Here is a 19702-nt window from a genome sequence, read left to right as displayed (position 1 = left end):
AGAACAACATCTCTAATCTGGACGCTGGAGCCGACAGTTACTCCCTTGAGCTAAACACAACAAGACTGTTGTTTCCTTCAAAAAAACATTGAATGCGGTCACACACACAGCGAAGACTACCATTTTCACAGAGCTGTCAACTTAGATCAAAATATGAATGTTTGATCGGCCACAGAACAAAAACAATGATGTTATGGCCCTTTTTCTAAATGTAACCCATGCTTATGAGCTAGAGTTAAAAGGAATATACATGATGATAACGTAAGGGTTGGATTCCCTATCGTTGTATAGCTCCCCTGTTAAAACTCAGATTATAACATTCAATCACACACCGTCCCTCTCACTGAAACCACTGAAGAGAAACATCTAGATGGCTGCAAAGCTGCGTGACAGTATAGTGAGTGAATATAACACTCTCCTAAAGAGGAACTCATCAAGGTGACACCATGACATCCTTAAAGGTAACATTTTAATTTGAAAAACTGGCATGAAACACACACACACACACACACACACACACACACACACACACACACACACACACACACACACACACACACACACACACACACACACACACACACACACACACACACACACACACACACACACACACACACACACACACACACACACACACACACACACACACACACACACTTCTCCATTGGATTCCTGAGCTGTGAAAGAGACAGATGGTTGCCATAGCAACTATCTTTGAGCACAGCTAGGAATGTGTTTCTGTGCAAGCGCATCTGTTTCTCCCTGGCCGTCCACAGATCTGCCCTCTAGCACAGAGAGAAGGGAGAGGGAAGCATGTGTGCTGCAGGCAGGGGACTGGACAGGAGATGGTATTAATAGGCCGGGGGCTGCAGGTAAGATAGCACATACCATGTGGCGGCTCTTATTTCACCTGTACCTGGTCACTTTAACTGCCACTTCCGCAGGGGAAAGTCCACAGAGAGAAACTAGGGGCTCAGAGAAGAGGTGATATGTATGGATTGAAGAGTGTGAATGAATTCCAACGGAAGCTGTTGACAGCTAACGGAAATGGAAAGAGGGTAGATTCACACCTATTTCAGAAATACATGACTAACATAGAACATACGCAAACACATCACCTAGTATAAAGCAGCGACTGGAAAGCTAATCAAGAGATCAGAGGAGTGAATTTCACATTCCTCGTGTGCACAGCAAGATGCTATCGATCCAACAATATTTGGAGGTTTTAGACCTGAAAGCAGATCAGGAATTAGGGTTACGAGTGCGTGATCCGATGATAAATGACTACAGCTTGTTCCTGTGTGGTTGTTGTTACCATAGAAACTATACCTTTAACATTTCCGGTTCATTTGGCCAATGCGGCAATGTATAGCACTGCTTTATGGCCATATTCAATATGTATTGTTTTTTTTTGCATCAATGTACCTATGTACATCAATGTATATGACAGGTATTTATTTTTCAAGAAACTGTGAATATATTGATAACTTGTTATTCCAACTGTAATCAGTCTGACGAAAAAGACTCTTTGTACTTTCCTTTGTAATAATGGTTTTCTTTAGACCATTTAAATATGATTCGGCTTAGTCTTGTTTCTAGCTTTTTATTTTAAGTTGTTAGTTCTCTTTGTCACTCGTTCCCCTGCTGGAGCTCAGCCTGCCCATTGTGGTCAACATCAATATTTTTTAAAACCTCTTCTTTACTTTTATAATACAAAAATGGTAACAACACATTTCAGATAAACACTAAAATGACAACCAAAATACACACACCATTATCCGTCACCACAACCACAAGAAGCTTGAGCTAACTTGTGTGATATACAGAGGACGGCTGAGGGTGACATTTACAAGCTATCTCACAAAATATTCACAAACCATATTTATGGTACCACAAATTCCTTTTGTAGACCATCAGCTGATCGAGGACGCTAGCCAGTGTCAGCAGCAAAGTGCTGACTGGCATGCGATCAGATGTTTAAGTCACTGCCCTGCTGCCCCTCATGCCAGGGTGCCCTTGTTAAGAGCTAAGATGTCCATCTGTCCATCCAGGAGGCGTGAGTCCTCCCCACCCCCCAAGAAAACTCATCTTATCCCCTCTTGGTTCCTCTCCAGCTCAAGTTGTTATTGCACAGACGCAGAGTTCCTGGTTATAATCAACTCTTCTCCTGCCTCAATGATGCCAGAAATTCCCATTTCAACCCTGAAATGTCACATCTGCAGGAGATTTTAGCAGCTCATCACAACTGATGGGTTATTACACACTCTATTTCACAGGAATGATGCAAAACAAAGCTATGGGGACAACACTTCTGCATCCATTATATCCAAGAGGAATGCTATACAAATGTAGCATGTTTCTATAACAGATCACTTACTTCCCATAGAGCAGAAACTCAGCAGAAGAGTTGGGCAGAGGGAAAGGCTGCTGCCCTCTGTTGACCATTTTCCTCCCTAAGTAACAAAAGTTAAGCACTAAGACCTCCCATCGCTATTTCTCTCATGTCTTCACCCAACCCTGGGGTGTTTTGCGACGGCATCGTCCTACTCTGGCGACAAGTCCTTCCAGCCAGCAGAGGTCGAGCCAACAACACAGGTCAGGAAGCTAACGCTGCACTTCTCAGTGGCAACAGGAAGAGGAGAGGCAAGATCAGAAAGCAGATATACCAGAACCAAATCTCAACAGAGCAATATCCCAGAGTAACCCTGCTTTTGACTGTGTGAGCAGGGGAGAGACAAGAAGGGGGAGAGGGGGATGTGACAAGGATAGATAGGGAGGGAGGGGGGAGCTGGGAAATCTGGACCGTCTGCAGGAGTACGGAGCAACCACTGACTGAGAAGTTAACAGAAAAACAGCGCCGGCACCTAAACAAGCTCTACGTCCGAGAAGCAGGGCAGAGTGAGGAAGCAGCGAGTGAGGAAGCAGCGAGGGAGGAAGCAGCGAGGGAGGAAGCAGCGAGGGAGGAAGCAGCGAGGGAGGAAGCAGCGAGGGAGGAAGCAGCGAGGGAGGAAGCAGCGACAGAGAGGACACTGTGGGTGTAGCAAAGCTATTTATTAATGACCTGAGCAATGTTTTTGCAGCAGCAGGCAGAATAACGGTCATAATTCACCCCCATCTCTCTAGGTGTGTGTCACTCTCTCTGCAGTGGAGTAAGAAGTATTTTACCTTAGTAAAAGTAGAAATACTAAGGTAAAACTAGGGTACATTTTACTCAAGTAAAAGCACAAAAGTATAGGCATCAAAATATACTTACAATAAGTTAAATTACTTTATACACTGCTGCTCAATATCTTAACCTATAATTATACAGCATAGTTTATTTATATTTAGTTTTAGCCAATATGCTGTATCTGTAAACTAACAAGTCACTCATTTTGTCAAATACATTTATTGAGGAAAAAGTACAATATTGGCTTGTAGTGGAGCAGAAGTAGAAACTATCATTAACTAAAAATACTCAAGTAAAGCACAAGTACCCCACAATTGTACTTAAGTACCGTTCTTGAGTAAATGTCCTTCACTACATCACTGCCTACAGGAACCTAAAATGCCGAAATGAACAGGACGAAATGAGGGATGAGCTGGCCAAAAACTTACCAGGGCAGAATGTGTCCAGGTCTGGGTTCTTGGCAGTGGTGGAGGTGTGTGTAGGGGAGCCAAGCTCTGTTTGTGGAATGCGAGGGCTCTCCACAAACTTTGCTTTCCGCAGAGGGGCTGGGAGCAGAAAGCGTACACACATATAGAGACAGGAGAGGACAACATGTACACACACACACACACACACACACACACACACACACACACACACACACACACACACACACACACACACACACACACACACACACACACACACACACACACACACACACACACACACACACACACACACACACACACACACACACACACACACACACACACACACACACACACACACACACACACACACACACACAAAGATCAGGGAGATGGAAGAAAGAGAGGAGTGACAGGGACAGGACAGAAAAGGGAGGAAGACAGAGAGCTTATGAGCTTGAAGAACCACACTGACAAAATGAAAACATCCTGAAGGCTTTTTTAGGCAGCTTTTATTTGCCTTGGGTCAAATAAAGCTCAAGTATGACTAAACAAGCTGCATGGGCAATCGGGAAGTGGGATAGAGCAAACCAATACTGCAGCAGAGCCTCAACCAACCACCAACATGTAATAATATCACCATACTTCCTCTGTATATGATACTGCCTCTGTGTCGGCCTGCATTTCAATCACAGAGCACAAAACAAGATGGACATTTTGCTGAAAATATGAGAGTGAAAAAAAGTACTGTTGTGTCTATTTGTCCAGCGTCATAATCACAGCAAGTATGCAAATGAGATCCATTTTTGGAATGTTCTCGCGCCTGACTCAAGCACAAAGTCTGAGACATCAAACAAATCCCTACGACATGAGATTCAGAGGGGGGAGCGCGCAGAAAGCCGGGGGTGGTGGTCTGGGTTCTTGGTCACACCACAGGGATTGTAAGCACTGTTACCCAGACTGGTATCAATGATGCATACATTGTGGCTACAGGCAAAATATTTCACAGCACAGGGGTGTTTATACCGAAGAACACTTGTTTTACCCACAGGGAGAGATGCCAAGCAAAACTAAACCATAGAAGAGCTTTGCAAGGATGCATAGCAGACATGGGGGACACAACATATATCATCTATTAGAAGTGTGACTGCCGAAGCAATACCCACACTCAAGTTTTGGGACAAGAGCTGCAAATATCAATCAGTTAGTTGTGAACTATTACATTAATCGCCATTTATTTTTGCCAGTTGTTTTTCAAGTAAAAATAGCAACATTCTCTAATTCCAGCTTCTTAGATGCTTCCATTTCCTGGTTTGTGTACGTCTCTATAGCAGTAGACTGAATATCTTTGTTTGTTTCTTTGTTGTGGACATTAAAAGGCATTTGAGGACGTCTTTGTGGGCTTTGCAAAACAATATATATTACAGTTTTCTGACAGGACAATTAATGATTATCAAAAAAACAACAGACAGATCTATCTACAATGCAAATTATTATAAATTGCAGCCCTAATAAGAACAAATCTTTCTAGGCATATTATCTCTGACCTTAATACAAGTTCTCCTTTTCTTGAAATTGCAACTTTGATGGGAGTTGGATACAGGTCAAACTGTGCAAAGAAAGGAAGCTTATATCAACTCCATTTTGTTCATGGCTCATTGTGTGTGCAGGAATTAAGAATAATGTGTTTATAATTGGCTAATCTGGTTAAATGAGGATTTAAAATAGATGATGTAGTGTATGCTGCGACTGTTAACCATTGTTATTATGGGTGAGTGCACATGTCCAAAGCTATCCGGCGCAGCAGCACCGCGCTGACCCAGAGTGGTGTGAGCAGGAAGTCACAAGCAGCAGCTGAAGAACATTTTTTCAAGCAACAATGAACAGGCTTCTTAACGCTTGCGCTTGGGATTCATGTTACAGCTAATGCCAGTATAATGCATGTGTGTTTCTCTGTGTATAATGGGTTGACAGTAGAGTTGTCCATCTGTATATACTGTATGTCTTAAGTGGTGTAAAGAGTATACTACAGCAGCAGCAATGCAACATACAGTATACCGTACAGTATGTTCAGTATAACAGAAAACATGTAAGAGTTTTTGCAACAGGCAGCACAATCTTCTTATCTTGCCATTTGAGAAGCATATTTATACTTACTTTGAATTCAGTTTAAGAAAATTGGCATCAAATCCTCAGAAACTCACTCTGATTTATTCGTAGTGAGTCCGATTTCTTTTCTCCAAATGCTGGTAATCTAATGGGGTTTAAAGGGTTTTATGATATGTATCAGTGGTAAGATTTGCCATGCCATAAGGGAGCTTATAATCCTTTATTTATCTGTACAAAAGCGAGTGTACAGCCATGCTGGCAGCTCTAGTCATAGGCACAGCAACGCTCTGAGCTACATGCTAAAGCCAGCATGCTCGCAGTGAGAAGGGCTAACTGGCTAAAAGGATATGTTTGCCATCTTTGTTGCTAACATGCTTTCTTTGCTAACTAGCTCCAGACAAATGGTAGCTGAGGTTGATGGGATTGTCATAGATGCAGGTATTTGGGCAAACGTATTGACCTTAAAATGTCATTAGTAATTGTGGTTTAGAATGTGTGTAGCTATGGCAATCCTTTCAGTAGCTGTTGAGCCATCTCACAACAAACTGTGAGCATATTACACAAGTTTTTCTAAATCCTTTATCCGGATCTGCATCAAAAACTACGCACTTGTTTTCCGTTTCCCATGGTCCAACTTTCCACCAATCCACTGCAATCTGTTGTCCAGATTTGAGATATTCTGCTCACTCACAAACACGCAGTGAGATAAACAAAAACAAAATCTCCTTGGCAGAGGAAATAAAGAACTCCTTCAGAGCTATGAGTATGTGTCTAAAGTAGATGCCTGCCACACACAGTGTTAATATTGTGTTGGTGTGGTCTGGAGAGGACCCTGCTAATTGACTACATCTAGGAAGGGAGCCAGCACAGATGCCACAGTGAGAAACTCAGACTGACAGCCAGCAGGAAGAAGGAGCAGCGAGCGCTATCCACGGCTGGATCAACTGCCATGAGAGGAACTCAACGTCTCATGCCAGACCAACAACTCAAAATCACTTTTACTAGTTTTATATTTTGGCAAATATTCAATGGGTTAAAGACAGAAGTATTATGCTTATTAATCTAGACTACAATGAACCTAAAAAGGTGTGCTTATGTCTTGTTTTGCTGGTATTGAGATGTTTCAAATGATGGAAAATAGCTATACAAGTGAGTCAATAAACATCTAATAATTAAAAAACATACAAAGAGTAAAACAATGGGCAAGTGAAGACAAATGATCATTATTCCGTAGTTTTACCTTACTTTTGGATGCAATAATAAAAGAAAGAAGGCCAATACATGGTGCTGTACACAACAAAAAACTGTATTTCACATATTTAAGCTATAAACTGGTTATCCATACATATTTGTTTTATAATTCTGGTATTTTGATGTTCATAGTAAGGGTCCTAGTACTTGTCTGCACAAGTGAATTGAAAAAAAAGAAAAGCAGGCATATTCCAGTTAATGGATGTTATTAACAACCATTACCTTCAAAAAAAGATCTGTTTCCTAACTTTTCTTTCTGCTGACTCACAAATGAATTACAGGGCAAACACTATCATCAACCACTCAGAGATATTATCAAAATCTACACATATTCAACAATGTCTCTCTTAACTGTCAGGTTTTTTTCTGAGTCCTGAAACATTCACATGGTGAGGCCCAAAGTAACATTTGTCAATTTCAATTTCAAACCACAGTCCTGCCTTATTTGGATAAGCTGCTCTTGCACCTGCAGTGACAAACTTGCAACAGCTTGCAGTGGCTTGTAACAGGCTACGGAGAGCCAGTCACAGGCTGAGCTTCCACGTGACCGGAAAGAGCACCCACGGCAATTACATCAGATATGTAAACAGCTTTTTTTACAATCTTAACTTTATTACAGTACACCTGTGCATCTCCAGTTGACTGTGCAGAGACTTAAAGCAATTTTCCTCGACAGAATATCAGTCTCTGGATAAACTACAGCGAATGGTAGATTACCATTTCTCTTGGTTTTTGTCTCCTTGATCTCACCTCTGTGAAATGGCGAAGTGAGGAGTAAATCCCTTTCTATCTGCGGCTCCAGGAGACTACATCCCAGGGACTTCTCTCGTGCAGTCCTGTTGTCGGTGTGTGCCAGGCTGAGGATGGGTGACGGCGTGATGGATGGCAGCAGGCAAATCCACTCCTCTAATGAGCTTATGAATACATATCTCTAGTCTGTGTGTGCACGTGGCTGTGAAATAGATATTTGTTACATGCTCTGGATGCGAGGGTGTGAAAATGAATATGCATGCGTTAGTATGCATGTGTGTACATGTGAAATTAGAGTGAGAACGGGGAGGGGGTGATGCGGAGAGATTGGTGACAACGGACAGTTTCCTTTTTTTTTTTTTTAAAGAAGCTGATCTCTATTCCCTAGATTGTGCGTACACACAGCCTTTGGTGAAAAAAAACAATAAATAAAGTCAATATTGTGATTCTAATTCAGAGTGCAAATGAAAGGGGAAAGCTTCTTTTCAACACCATGATCCCCACTGACACAACCTGGGTTTTCAACATATACGACAAGATCTGAATATGAATTGGAGACTCGAATATGCAATGCACAATCTCTCATTTTCTTCAGATAAGTGAACGATAAGTACGTGAAAGGAGACATTTCCATGGTGATGAAGTATTGTCTGAACCGCTGTCTGAGTGACACGCATGCACGCACTCTCTCACACACACACACACACACACACACACACACACACACACACACACACACACACCACACACACACACACACACACACACACACACACACACACACACACACACACACACACACACACACACACACACACACACACACACACACACACACACACACACACACACACACACACACACACACACACACACACACACACACACACACACACACACACACACACACACACACACACACACAATAATGTGGGTGAGGACATACATCGCCCAGCTGTCTGCAACCCAAGCAGAGTTTTACAGAAACCGAGCATGCGGCTCTGGTCACTATGGCAACAGCAGAGCACAGGGAAACGGCGAGTCTTTTCCGTCTTTTTCTAGGTGTTGGTAACTCAGGGAGAGGATGGTTTCACCGACACTAAAAGCTTCAAACTCCCAACACATCTGCTCAAATGTAATCAAACAACCTTTTTGTATCGACAACTCTTAAGGCCTTCCCCTGTTCACCTCCATTCAAGGAATGCAGCTTCAGATATACGAGCTGCTGCAGCAGCTGAGGCTCTGATCCTTTGTGTTGTGGCTATCTTCCATCTCCTCTTGATCTTTGAGGACTATAAAGATGGTTATATATTTATTTATTCTTCAGGATGGATATAGCTGATTTGGTTACATAAAATTCACATTCTTGTTAAGGATGAATTACATATATTTTGATATGGCTTATGTATGAAATATCAAAGTCAAATTGGCTATCATGCCTTACATTAGAAATATTTCTAAGAATATTTTCAACAAAAATGACTAAAACAATGATGTTAATGTGACATTTCAACGCCTTTTACAGAACAGAAAGTGGTACCATAATAATAATAATGCTTTGATGTTAATCTTTTAGACAGAGGAGGACATTGTCCATAAACAGGCTTACTGAATGAATTCATGAATGAATAAAGTCCTCCTGTTAAAGGCGAACTCCACCCAGACTACATTGGCTGCTACAGTACATGTATAACACATAGATCGATACTAATGCACTACAATATACAATCTCACTAAGCTACAGACATATATATAAATATACTACAGACACATATTGGCATTGGATTATATTGCATACATACATACAGTATATATATACATAAATATAACTATTGGTGGTTCAGTTGAATTGTGGGTAGGGATGTCCCGATCACCTTTTTTTGCTCCCGATCCGATTCCGATCATTTGATTTTGACAATCTGCCGATACCGATTTTTCCCGATCCGATCTTTATGCAATGCATTAAGAGAAAAAAAAAGGTAACGGATAACGGCTGGTCATCCAATGCGATGAATTCAGCTATCTTGGCTGTTATTGTTTGGCCTTTTCACTGTTCTGGGGCAGTTTCTCTTTCCTTTTGAAAGTCTCTGAAAGTGTCGGTTGTTTCAGTGCCGTTGCCTGAGTGGCCGCTGTGTACTCGTCGTGTTGTTGTTGGTGTTTGTTTCTCAGGTAGCGTATTAGATTGGTCGTGTTGAACGTAGCTCTGTTCTTTCCACCACGCGGAACCTCTGCCTTCCAAACATTGCATCTGGCTGTTACACTGCCTTCGCTTTCAATTTTATAATACTTCCAAACTCCTGACATTTTCTCTGTCCCGAGTCACCAGCTGAACGTAGCCTCTCGTTAGCTTACTGCTACTATTAGACACTGCGCCCACTCTGTTGCCAGATTTGAGAGAAATAAGCAACCAGGTCTGAAAACAAGCCCAACAGAAGCAACACATACATGATGTTGTGTAATTTTAAACCAAAACTAAGTCCTCAGGATGACTTTAAGACGTGAACATGGTAATTTTTGTTTTGTAACATTAAATAATAAAAAAAAAAATTATAAAAAAAAAAAAAAAAAAAAATCCCGATCCCCGATTTTTTTCTCCCGATCCCCGATTTTTTGAAAATCACGTGATCGGATCGGGACATCTCTAATTGTGGGTAATTTAGGCACCAGATTTTGACAAGGAAAAAGACTAGGAGGTGCAGACAGATTCTGCTGTCCATCGTAAGACAGACAATCTTAATGAAGTGCCATGAATAATGAGTGGAGTACTTTTTAAATAAATGATACATGGACTGAAACGAGGTGTGGCTGATTATAATGTGTGCCTGATACTGAGATCTTCAGATGTGCTATTTTACATTAAATTCACCAGTCTTAACATGCGGCCCGGAGTACACAAGGCCTCCAGTAATCCGGCCAATGGACCACGGGTGATTTTGTTTGTTTGACTTGTTGAACAATGCACACCAGATGTTGCTATGCAGCATCAAAACAGAGGGAGTCAGAGGCAGCAAGTGCATGTCCATTAGCCAGACTGCCTCTCCCTCTTTTATACGTGTGTGTGAAAGTGTCTGCACATGCACACCAACATGGGTATTTATCATTACAGCCTTGGGAGGATTAGCCGAGCAAGGTGAGGCACAGGCAGAACTTTAAGAGGAGGGGCTAATTTTCAAAGAGCACTCATTAGCTGAACTCTCCCTCGCCCCAAACACTGTTAACTCAACACCTCACTTAACCTTATTTTGCGATAATTAGACCACCAGCACTAAATCAAGGTATATTAAAGGCAAATCTACAAATGAGTACATTCTTTGGGAGGAATAAGTCTGAGATTTTGTTGTTTTGCTGTTTTTCCATCAACATGTCCAAAACCACATTGATATTTCACAAAGATTTCGGCCATCCAGCCTTGGGCCAAGACAAGCTGTCTGGAATCTGATTGGCTAATACAATATTTAGAGAATACCTTGACAGAGAGACATAGTTAGTTAATCCTCACACAGTGCGTGTAAGGCTGATTTTCAAGTTGAGACCAAATTCAATTTACCAAACATGAAGAGACAGGCCTGGAGTGAAGACAACATGAAAAATGCCTTTTCAACACATAATATCAAATCCATGGTCATATTGCTAACAGATTTAGCAAAAGATTCCAAAACATATTTATTTCTCCGCATCATCATACATCAAAATCCAATAATCTTTTCCCCTTTTTAAAGCTGAAGTGTGCTAGGACAAGCTAAGACAACCAATTTCAATATATCATCTTTCGCTCAATCATTCTGCACCTCTCAGCCGCAAGGGAGCTGTGTTTGGACCAGGGCTCAAGCTTAAGGACGTCCCGTCGTCGAAAAAAATAGTGTCGAGGAGGATACAAAATAATTTTGGGACGAATTTGGGACGAGTTAAAATAAAAAATGCCCTGCTAACTCTACTACAAACGGCGATGAAAATGAAACCGACTGCACGTTTTGTGTAGCACACAGTTATTCACACACACACACACACACACACACACACACACACACACACACACACACACACACACACACACACACACACACACACACACACACACACACACACACACACACACACACACACACACACACACACACACACACACACACACACACACACACACACACACACACACACACACACACACACACACACACACACACACACACACACACACACACACACACACACAGTACGTAGCTACAGCTGTGCCCGCAAATTCCTGGCCCGCAAATTCGCAGGTCTAGCTATGTACTGAGTGTGTGTATTTCGTGGGTTGAGTGATGTACAATGACAATGGCATCCCATGGAGGAATTCTGAAATGTTTTACCGTTACATCACAAAAACGCACAGCAGAACCAGACCCTGGAGCGCCGGCCTCTTTATTTACTTACTCCTCTTCATCCCCTATGGGGAATAAGGCTGAGAAGAGAACCCTCCATCGTATTTAGTCCTTAGCAATATGCTGCGCCTCTCCCCATGTAGGGATGGGTACCGAGCCCCGGTATTAAACGGACACCGGGCCGTAATTAAAGACAGTGGTAACGTTAAGCTCCGACGTTATCAGACCTTTTATCGGTACTGGAGACATTTAAAAAATATATATGTATTATTGCTACATACACATTATATCGCAGTTTTAGTTTTGCCAACTCCGTTTCTAATATGCAATAAGACTACAACATGCGTCTATGATGTATTTTCGAGCTTTCCAATCCAGACGAGATCTCTCTCTCCCGTCTGTGTGCGAGGGGGCGGGGCCGTTTGTAAAGGTCTCCTGACTGTGTTACAGGCTGTTATCCTGGTTAGTGGTGTTGGATTTTTTTGTTAATTGGATGGGACTTGATTGGATTCAATATTAGAGTAATTTTCTCCTTTGTTTAAATATATTTGGCCTTTGTTTATGTGATTAAATGATTTACTCAAATAAAAAGGTTGATGAATTATCATCTAATGATTTGTATGATGTTTTATTTATGTTAAAGGTCACTTTGAATGATTTTAACTAATGATAATTTAGAAAAACTAACATTTTAAATTCGGGACAGTCCACATTAATTTCGGGACGGCTTAGATTGTATTTCGGGACGGTTCCGGGAGGATGGTGAAAAAAGTTAGTCGAGAGCCCTGGTTTGGACTACATTCTTAACCCGTGTACTAGTGTGACAAGTAAATATTATTTTGGCAAGGGAGTGCCTTTATTATATTGATACAATGTTGGGGTTGCAATGCCAAGTAGGCTGGATTCAAACCTGCGTACTTATTAGGGCTGTCAAGTTAACGCGTTAATAACGCGTTAACGAAAAACAAAATTAACGCCACTAATTATTTTAACGCGATTAACGCATGTGTATTTTTTGTCCTCGGCCGCCCCGTAGTTTCTGAGCGCATCGAGTTTAAAATACCATCTACAAGCTGATGCTGCTGACAGCCCCGCTCCTGCCGTCTGCTTGCAGCAGACCACACTTCCACGCTCACCGGCAGGCACCGACTGGCTATTGGGAGGACCGGGAGGGTGTGTGTATGTGTGGCCCGAGCGAGCGAGAGAGAGACCTTACGTGCATTGTTGTTGTTAGCATCTGGTGCTAGCTAGCTGCGCTAACGGATATAAGGAGCTGTTTAAATGAAAACAGAGGAGCGACATTTCGCCACAACTGCGCCGAGCACTTGACTTTATGCAGGAAGCCAGACAGTGGGACATTGGAGGAGAAGTCAGCACACTCAGCACGGATAGTGCGCAACATGATTGCAGCGTCCAGGCAGCTCCGGTTCGAGCATATGCCTTGAGATGCACATAGCTCCAACGATCCATAACACACACACACACACACACACACACACACACACACACACACACACACACACACACACACACACACACACACACACACACACACACACACACACACACACACACACACACACACACACACACACACACACACACACACACACACACACACACACACACACACACACACACACACACACACACACACACACACACACACACACACACACGTATTGTATTATTGTATGAGAGAGGTTCCAGGTTGAATTGAGGCGGATATTTGTAATGTTCAGAGGTTGTTGTGTTTAATATTCATGAGAATATTTGTCATTGTTCAAATGATAATAAACATTAGCATGTATGCATATTTGTCCACTCATATGTTGATAAGAGTATTAAAAACTTGAAAAATATTCCTCTAAGGTACATTTAGAACAGATAAAAAATGTGCGATTAATTTGCGATTAACTATGGACAATCATGCGATTAATCGCGATTAAATATTTTAATCGACTGACAGCCCTAGTACTTATATATTTAACCACTGAGCTATCCCATTGATTTGTGACATTTCTAGTTAAAATAATGATTTTATAATTTATAACCATCTCAAATTTGTATTAATTTTGTTACAAAATAATGGTAACACTTATCCACTGATCCAGTAAAAGCATCCTGCGCATCTTTTTTTGTGTTATTTTATATCCTTTACTGATGCTACAAAATATGGCGCCCTATTTTCACTTAATGCAGAATATAAGGCCACTTCAGAACTATTTAGGTGTTTTTTCGCTTGTCAGATGCTCCACACTCTTTAGACTTTAGTTTGCACATAGTTTACTTCTTCTTTTAAAATATCTATCTTTGGACACCATGTTGAATTCTCATGCTCTCCTACGTGGATTGGCAGGGCGTTTAATTAATTTGAATCAAATGACATGTGCTTTCAAATGTTGATGACAATCAGAACACAGGCTAAAATAATCCAGAGGTTGAAAAACAAGCCATGATCTGACATAGACTTTTCTAAGGACCTTTTTAAGAACAGATATGAATGAGACCCAATGTAAAACAGCATAATCAAGAGTACTGTTCATAATCATTGCTCAAATGGCCCTCTTGCTGGACACATGTGTATCAAATGTTGCAACAATGGGCTACTTATTTGCTCTGAGCAGCTATATTTTTATCATTCCATCTTTGGTCTAAAGCCCCCTTGTGTAAATATGTACTTATGTCCATCCTGTAGGCTTTTTGTGGAGCTGTCACTTCCAGTGAACAAATCCTTCATTCCTGAAGGACCCTGCCCTCATGACTAAGCTGCTGAAGCACAGAGGCTATTGTTAACACTGAGAGGTTCAGACACTGTAAACTTAACTTTCTTATAGTTTCACTCCTTCAGCGGCGGGGGACACAGAACAGTGTGACCCTGAACTTTTTACATGAAGCTCAGCAGGAGGCCTGCACTCCTGAGGCCGAAGGATACCAGCAAGCTGTAAAGTTTACGATAGCACTTTAAGAAAGCGAGAGTAGCATAATTGTCAAGGATACCACTTGATACAGTGGCCTAATAATAGCAAGGCTGCCTCGACCTCTGTCCCTGCTGGAGTTCAGCCCCTAGTGTGGATATTTATAACTTCCTGACTATAATAAATGTCTTGCTCCTCATTGAGAAAATGAGAAAAAGCAATCATTTTCCTTATTTGGGAGGCCAGCATGACCAGCATTTATCAGCTATTTTAGATAAATGACTAGTATTTGGTTCTATAAATAGTTGCCCGTTATTTTGAGATTTTGAGATTTCATAATCTGGCTCTATTTTTAGCAGAACAAAAAGTCCTCTCCCAACAAAATTATTTCATGTCTGACACAGGCTGTAATCAATTTGTACTCTTTTGTAAACCCGTACAGTAGGTAGCAGACTGATTGCGGCGATACAAAGTCAAAGCTGGGATCCCAACAAATGCCTTCATAGCGGCTTAGTACCCTGGAATGACGGAGCAAATAAGTGAACAGCAGACAGACGAGTAGTGAATGATAATGCTGAGGCTGGTGTCATTTTGCAGTCCTGTGCAACAGTGTGTAAGGGTTTGGGTACGCTTGGACACACATACACCCACAATAACACACTTCTTTAAGCCTCCGCATGTATCTCACAGAGAAATGTTTGCTCAGCTCTCCACCACCAGCATTCGCAGAAAGCAGTGAGGTGGTATATGTAACCCACTGCTCTGTTTTGTAAGCAAATCATTATTATCGCTATTTATAGCACACTGCGGGTTTCTCTTTTCCAGTCCACAGCTTTTTTTTTTCCAAAAGGTACTGCTAAATATCCAGATAAAATCAGACAACACTGGCCCACTGAAAAATAATAATTATAGTACATTTATAAAGCAGCTCTCAATCAAGGGTGTAGCCTTGAATATAATTGAATTAGTTATTGTCCCAAAGTAAAAGTGAATTAAATAAGAGGATTATAATATGGAATGATAAAACAATCAGTAGCAATGCAATACAAAAAATAATAATAATATGTTAATAGAAATCCATTCATGGAGATTAAAGAGTGAACCAAAGGAGAACACATGAAAGTCCTGGAGAATTAAAACCCAGAAGAAAAACGAGGGGGCTTGGTATAATACGGAGTCAATTTGATGTTCTAAAATCAAAAGGCAGGTTATTTCACAAAACGATGGCTGCCACTTTAATTATGTAAGGAAGAAATAATGCTTGGAACGAAGACAGTGGAGGACATTTTAAAATGTGTTTGTTAAAGGTCTTCAAATGTATTTGGCTTTGCTCCTGAGATGATCTTCGAATTTAAAATTGTCAGACAAATGGTTCCTTGAGGAACGCCGTATCCAATATCGCAAAAACTATGTTAAGTATGAAGGAAACAAGACAGATACTCTTTCCTAAATGCATGTTTAATTCTCAAAACTGTCATTATCAACTCGATGACAGTCTCCTTGTCAGCACTAACAATATTTCTGAGTTCTCTAATACTTTTTACAGTTCTGTGTTTCCTTGATAACCAGTCTGAAAATGTCGTAATATGCTGTTTTGGTGCATCGTTGAAAAACAGTTTTCTACAGAAGTTTATCGAAAACATTAAGATTACAAATGGGCCTGCCATTGCTAAGGACGGCACTGCCTGGGTTACATCTCTTTGGCAGTGGGGTTATGTTAGCTGTTTTGAAAGCTTTGAGGGAATATATCTAATTACAGGTTGTTACCTGCTATAAACACGGCTAATGGCGATACTAACTGCGTCTTCTATCATCATAATAAAAGATTGTAATTCTAGATACCAGGGAGTCGTTACAGAGTTAGCAATACTGCCTCTCCAGATTACTCATTCAAATTTGAGAAGTGCTGTTTGACTGTGAAGGAAACAGACCTAGAAGACAGTCGTTTAAAAAAATAAGATGCTGAAAGCAAGAGTCGCTGCATCACCTGATTGAATGGAAAGGATGGAGGAACATGACACCGGCCAACTAGATTTCTATAATTCCATAATTAGATTCCTTTAACCTTTTGCACTGAAAAACAAGTGAGGGATTTCAAAGGACAGTGATGGTGCCAATGCTTGATTTATAGACAAGGTGTCGAGTATAGTACTGAATGTGCCCACACACCAATAGAGTCAGTCAGCAGGCTATTGTAATTAGGATTGAGCGATGAAACAAGCCTGCAGATGCATCCAAAATCAGGCATTATCTAATGTTGAATATAGCTTTATAATCCACTGGCTAGAAAATTAACATCACATTACTGTTGAGAGGCATTCAATATTAGTCCAGCTAGGGCTACATTTTATAAACTATATGTCAGGTTAAGAGATCCCTAAAAACTCACCAATGAAGGTTGGATTATAGTGTCATATTTATTTGAGAACATATCCCGGGCCCAAAAGGCATTTGTCTGACACACGCCGAAGGGTTGTAAAGGAGGGAAATTGAGCAATTATATAAATCAATATCCCTCTGATCCACTGCACTAGGGTTTATTTGGCTGATCTTCAGACATTTGGGCCACATTGGTTGAGAAGCCAGGCACTGAAAATAAAGATTTACCTGACCTGTCTTGTAAAAATATGAGATTATACACAGTGTCATACACCTACAAGACATTTGAAAAATGCAGGAAGAAGCAGAGATGAGAATAACCTTGGAAAAACACATTTTCAAGGGGTATTCCCAGAGAGTGCAGAATATGTGGTCAATTACAAGCTCTATAACTGTCTCAAACAAGACTTGAAGTACTGATATTTTTCTGTGCTGGTTCAATTATTGCTATTTTTAAAGTTTCTTTCAAGGCCCACAGACTCAGGTATATAAAAAATATAGTGAAAATACAGAAGTACATCAAGTAACAAAAGGAGAAGATGCTATTGCTACCATTATCAGCTCTTTTCAGTTTAATGGAAAACTAATAAGTAGAGTCATTGTGAGCATTTACAAGTTTGGAGACCTTAGAAATAAGGATGCTTTCAGCCTTTAAAACCTGTCCTTTGAAAGTCTAATTCTCAGAGGGTACAGCTCAAATTTAGAAGGAAAGGAATCGCTCTGGAATAACAACTTCTTGCCAAAAAATCATCACCACGCTAAACTGTCTAAAGAGGGAGAGAAATAATACAATGTAGAAAGTCCTTGGAGACGACCTCATTGGTTCTACTCCACCAGATTCAAATGACCCCAAGAGGGATCTTAAAACTCAGCAGTTCTTCCACCTTGGACACAATCAACAAGGCTATTCATCCCCCCCGAAATGGAAGTTATTAGCGTCACTGCGTGATGCGTCCTGAATGACAGCTGACAAAGTAAGCTCATCAAAGCACTAAGTGGTGTGAAAACTGGCTGTGGGCGCCTCATCAAAAACCATTCACCTGAGACCAGCAATAGCAGCTGCTGATGAGGTGCTTGTGTTTTGCTATCAGACATTGTTATTGAGACATTCTGCTCTGTTCACACACACCAGCTAGCAGTCCCCTGGGATGAGGCAGCCCGCAGCTCTGGAACTGGAAGGAGGATCCACATCCCAGCACATGACGAGGTGATTCTGGTACACAACAACAAGCAGCTGCTACTGAATGCTTGGTGAGGGCTAAAAAAACTATTCCCCACCAACTTCAGCCCATTTACGCAACCATATGCTACATATGATGCCGTGCTCTGGAAGGAAAAGTGAGACACACAACAACAAGAACAAGCACCATTAGCCGCCCACAGCTTGTGCTTCGACGCGCACATACATACACACTCAAAGACAATTGAATGCTCACCCACGCTGACGCATGAAACAGAGCAGCTCGCCACGAAAAAACACTTACATTATCGCACTCTGGTTGATTCACAGGTCCTCGAACCTACGTTGTCATTAGAGCGCAGCCCTCTGACAAACGCATCATTTCACAGAGAGAAATCACTTTTCTGCGTGCCTCCCCTCAGCCCCATGTCTGCGCAAACGTCACTCGAACCAGTGGCCGAAACAGCTGGGAGATCCGAGAGCGGACAGAGCTAGAGGCAAGGTGGAGCAGCAGGTGAAAGGGGAGGGGGGACGGAAGGAGGAATGAAACAAGCGATAGAGGGTGTGGCAGGGCTCACCATTCTCAAACCAGATCTGGCATTCCTGAAGGCTTGGGTACGGCACCAGCTCCCCTCCTTCACCCTCCAGCGACACGAACAGTCCTTCTTCCCTGAGCGATGACCAGTTCATCAAAAACAAGCAGGAAAAGAAAAGGGAAAACGAAAACTTGAAAAAAATACCTGCAGCCGAGCAGGGGAGGATAAACGCGGGGAGGACCTCTCTTTCTCTTCCCCTTTCTGATGAAATCTCCACAGGTTTCAGTGCTGATGCTGCCCGCTCAATACAGTCGCAGCAAGTGATACAGAGCCAGGCAAGATATGGCAGTGACGGGAGGAGCGAGAGGAGGAGGAAAGAGGAAGGGGAGGGAGGCAAAGGGAAGGAGGAAGGAAGAGAACGCAGCGAGTCATTGTGCCACCGGGGGACACAGAGGTGACATCTCTGTGATGGCAGTAGTACCGAGGGTTGAAAGGTGACTAAAACATTTGCCACAATAAATGAAATGAAAAATATATTTTTTTTAAACAACAACAACAACATACAGAGCTCCGGGAACACAGAGCGCCTGATTCGCCCTTCGTGACTGCATTAGCGCTTAGCGTGTTATGTAT

The 19702-nt window shown here is 41.7% G+C and overlaps 1 protein-coding gene across 11 annotated transcripts in view; it reads right to left on the bottom strand.

The window, feature by feature from the left end:
- tanc2b (tetratricopeptide repeat, ankyrin repeat and coiled-coil containing 2b) overlaps nucleotides 1–19702 on the bottom strand; it is a 185195-nt gene that overhangs the window by 49382 nt on the left and 116111 nt on the right. For 9 of the 11 annotated variants that reach the window (XM_071206759.1, XM_034107605.2, XM_034107607.2 and 6 more), the window contains one exon: nucleotides 3601–3717. The exons of 1 other annotated variant lie outside the window; for it this stretch is intronic. In XM_071206759.1, coding sequence (XP_071062860.1) covers nucleotides 3601–3717 — 117 coding nt within the window. Of the gene's footprint in view, nucleotides 1–3600; nucleotides 3718–19111; nucleotides 19389–19702 lie in introns of those variants that run through there. One more of the 11 variants, XM_034107615.2, reaches the window with a different exon arrangement.

This window comes from Pseudochaenichthys georgianus, chromosome 19 (assembly GCF_902827115.2).
Source record: "Pseudochaenichthys georgianus chromosome 19, fPseGeo1.2, whole genome shotgun sequence".
In the NCBI taxonomy this organism is placed as follows: Eukaryota; Metazoa; Chordata; class Actinopteri; order Perciformes; family Channichthyidae; genus Pseudochaenichthys; species Pseudochaenichthys georgianus.
The sequence above is the reverse complement of the archived record's forward strand: the minus strand, read 5'-3'. Positions and strand labels throughout refer to the sequence as shown.